Consider the following 2,370-nt stretch of genomic DNA (forward strand, 5'->3'; position numbering starts at 1 on the left):
GGCCGGAGGGGTCCGACGAACTCTATATAAGCCGCCCCCCTCCTCAATGTAAAGGGTTCGCACCCCTGTAATTTATACACGCATAATCCAGTCGACCGCCTCCGGGCTCCGAGACATAGGGCTATTACTTTATTCGAGAAGGGCCTGAACTCGTAAACCTCATGTGCTTACAACTACTCCATAGCTAAGACCTTGCCTCTACATACCTACCCCTACATTACTGTCAGACTTACAACCACGACACTATCTCCTGGCGGCAAAGCCGCCCGTGGTAGTGATGGACTGCCCACTCGACGGCGAAGAAGAGGAGGTAGATGCTCGCGATGAAGAGCACCCAAGCGCTGACCGCCACTCGGACAGCATCCGGACGAGCGGCCAGCAGCGTCTTCTTGGCCGCGGTCACGCTCACAGGAAGCAGCAGATGACGCGTCTCGCCGTCCATGGTGGATCCTGCCTTTTTCTGCGGGGAATCCATGGATCCGACTTGGGTGCGAGACGAAGGGGGAGAGGGAGGGGAGCGATGTGCTGGCTGGAGCGTGGAGGCAGGCGGCGGAGGGCTGTGGATGGAGGTGGAGATTGTGCTTTTTAAGTAGGGAAAGGGGAGGCGCCGAGCAACGCGCGCAGCTTGGCGATGCGAGCGGGGGAGACGAAGCAAAGCGACACCCACGACGTGTCGAGCCTGGGCTGCGCGCGCGCACACACACAGCCACAGAGGATTCTCAGCTGAGCCGGACGTACGATATGTAAACAGGCCGCATGTGATGATCGATCTGTTCTCGGCTCATGGGCAGGGCAAAGGAAACAGCGGGAAGCAGCGCGCATACCATCTTCGGCAATGCTGCTTAATTTCCTTGCGTGCAATGGGACGTGTGCAGTGCGCTATGTGGGTGAAGTGAAGAAGCCTGACACACACAAGCGACACACACATGCACATGGGTACATTGCAGTAAAAAGGACTGCGTAATTTACAACTGATGTACGAGTAACTTGTAGTAGCACCATACGGATGTGACCACGCACCCGCGTGCTTCCTGCACTTCTAGTAGAACCATGGATTGTGAGTGCTGAATCGAAGGTTATCAAAGCCGGCGCCACGTAGTACGTTATGGAGGTGCCGATTGTCCAATCGTTTTTCCACCTTGGCTACCACGTAATGTTTTCAAAGCAGAAAAACTTACGTTATGGATGAACACGCATCATTTATGTCCAACTAGCAACGACTGGATTTGTTCATCCTTCTCTAAAAAAACAAACTGGTTTTGTTCATTAGCGTGTGGGAAAAGGCAAGCAACATTTACGTCAGGTCACTGGAATTGCAGTGTTCCTCCGTACAAAATCTCAAAGTTACAGCAATTTGTCAATCAATCTTATTACCAGACGCGCGCGCACACACAACGACACTAGGGATAAATGGGACTCTTTATCTAACAAAAAATCTCGAGAAGATCGGATAGATGGAGCAAGCCGACGATCGGATCGACTACTTTTGCTTCTTCTTCTCTTTTTTCTTTTTGAGAATATCGAGTACTTTTGCTAGAAGTAGTGGCCGGGGCGGGGCAGGAGCACGAACAGGTCGATCCTGAACACGACCGTCTGCGGCGTCGGCGCGCTCACGACCTTCATGACGGAGTACCCGCGCGCCATCCTGAACACCCCGGTGCCGCCCACGACGGCGCGCTCCACGGCCGCGCCATCGAAGTCGAAATGGTACTGGCCCTGCACCGTCAGCGTGCTCCCGCGGCGCTCCCCGGCGGCGAACACGAGCGTGACGGTGGACAGGTAGCTCGGCCCGGCCCGGTCCGTGCCGACGAAGAAGCCCTGGAATCTGCCGACGAGGTCGGACCCGGGGCGCGGGCCGGCGCGGAGCTCGTCGTCGATCACGCCGGGCTCCCCGAAGGTGGCGTTGCCGCCCAGCGGGGACCGCAGCAGCGGCGACGCCACCGTCGCGTTCGCGCCCTCGAACCTCTCGTGGATGTAGAGGCGGATGCGGGTGGCCTTGCTGCCGGCCGCGAGAGCGGCGGGCGCCGGGGCGGACAGGACGAGGGCGACGAGCAGCGCCAGCTGCAACGACGGTGAGAAGGCCATCCCGCTGCGCAACAAGAACGTGGAGCTATGGCTGTAGCGGCTGGAGAGCTTGTGCGCGCGCCGTCGCCTGCGTTGAGATGTACGGTAGAGACTAGAGTTGAGATGGGTGCAGGATGCATGAGCGCACACAGAGCAAATATATACTGCGTGGGGTGGCGTTGCGCTCGTTCTCGTTAGAGTGGCCGCGCCGGGACATATGTCACGTACGTACAGGCGTGCGTTGGCCGATCCGCCCAGCTCGATGTTTTTGTCCGTGAAGATTGCTTCTTTGTAGCGCCGGCGGCC

At 57.7% G+C, this 2,370-nt stretch overlaps 1 protein-coding gene across 1 annotated transcript; it reads right to left on the reverse strand.

Moving 5' to 3' along the window:
- Positions 1 to 1,401: 1,401 nt before the first annotated feature.
- On the reverse strand, positions 1,402 to 2,085 carry LOC119357734 (pterocarpan synthase 1-like). Its single transcript, XM_037624586.1, has one exon. The coding sequence runs from the start codon at positions 2,083 to 2,085 to the stop codon at positions 1,534 to 1,536; it is 552 nt and encodes a 183-aa protein (XP_037480483.1). The 3' UTR covers positions 1,402 to 1,533.
- Positions 2,086 to 2,370: the final 285 nt, after the last annotated feature.

The sequence above is a fragment of the Triticum dicoccoides genome, chromosome 2A (assembly GCF_002162155.2).
Source record: "Triticum dicoccoides isolate Atlit2015 ecotype Zavitan chromosome 2A, WEW_v2.0, whole genome shotgun sequence".
Classification (NCBI taxonomy): domain Eukaryota; kingdom Viridiplantae; phylum Streptophyta; class Magnoliopsida; order Poales; family Poaceae; genus Triticum; species Triticum dicoccoides.

Excerpts from the sequence above, each read along its gene's own strand:
- LOC119357734 (XM_037624586.1), bottom strand. The coding sequence starts at position 2,085 with ATGGCCTTCTCACCGTCGTTGCAGCTGGCGCTGCTCGTCGCCCTCGTC.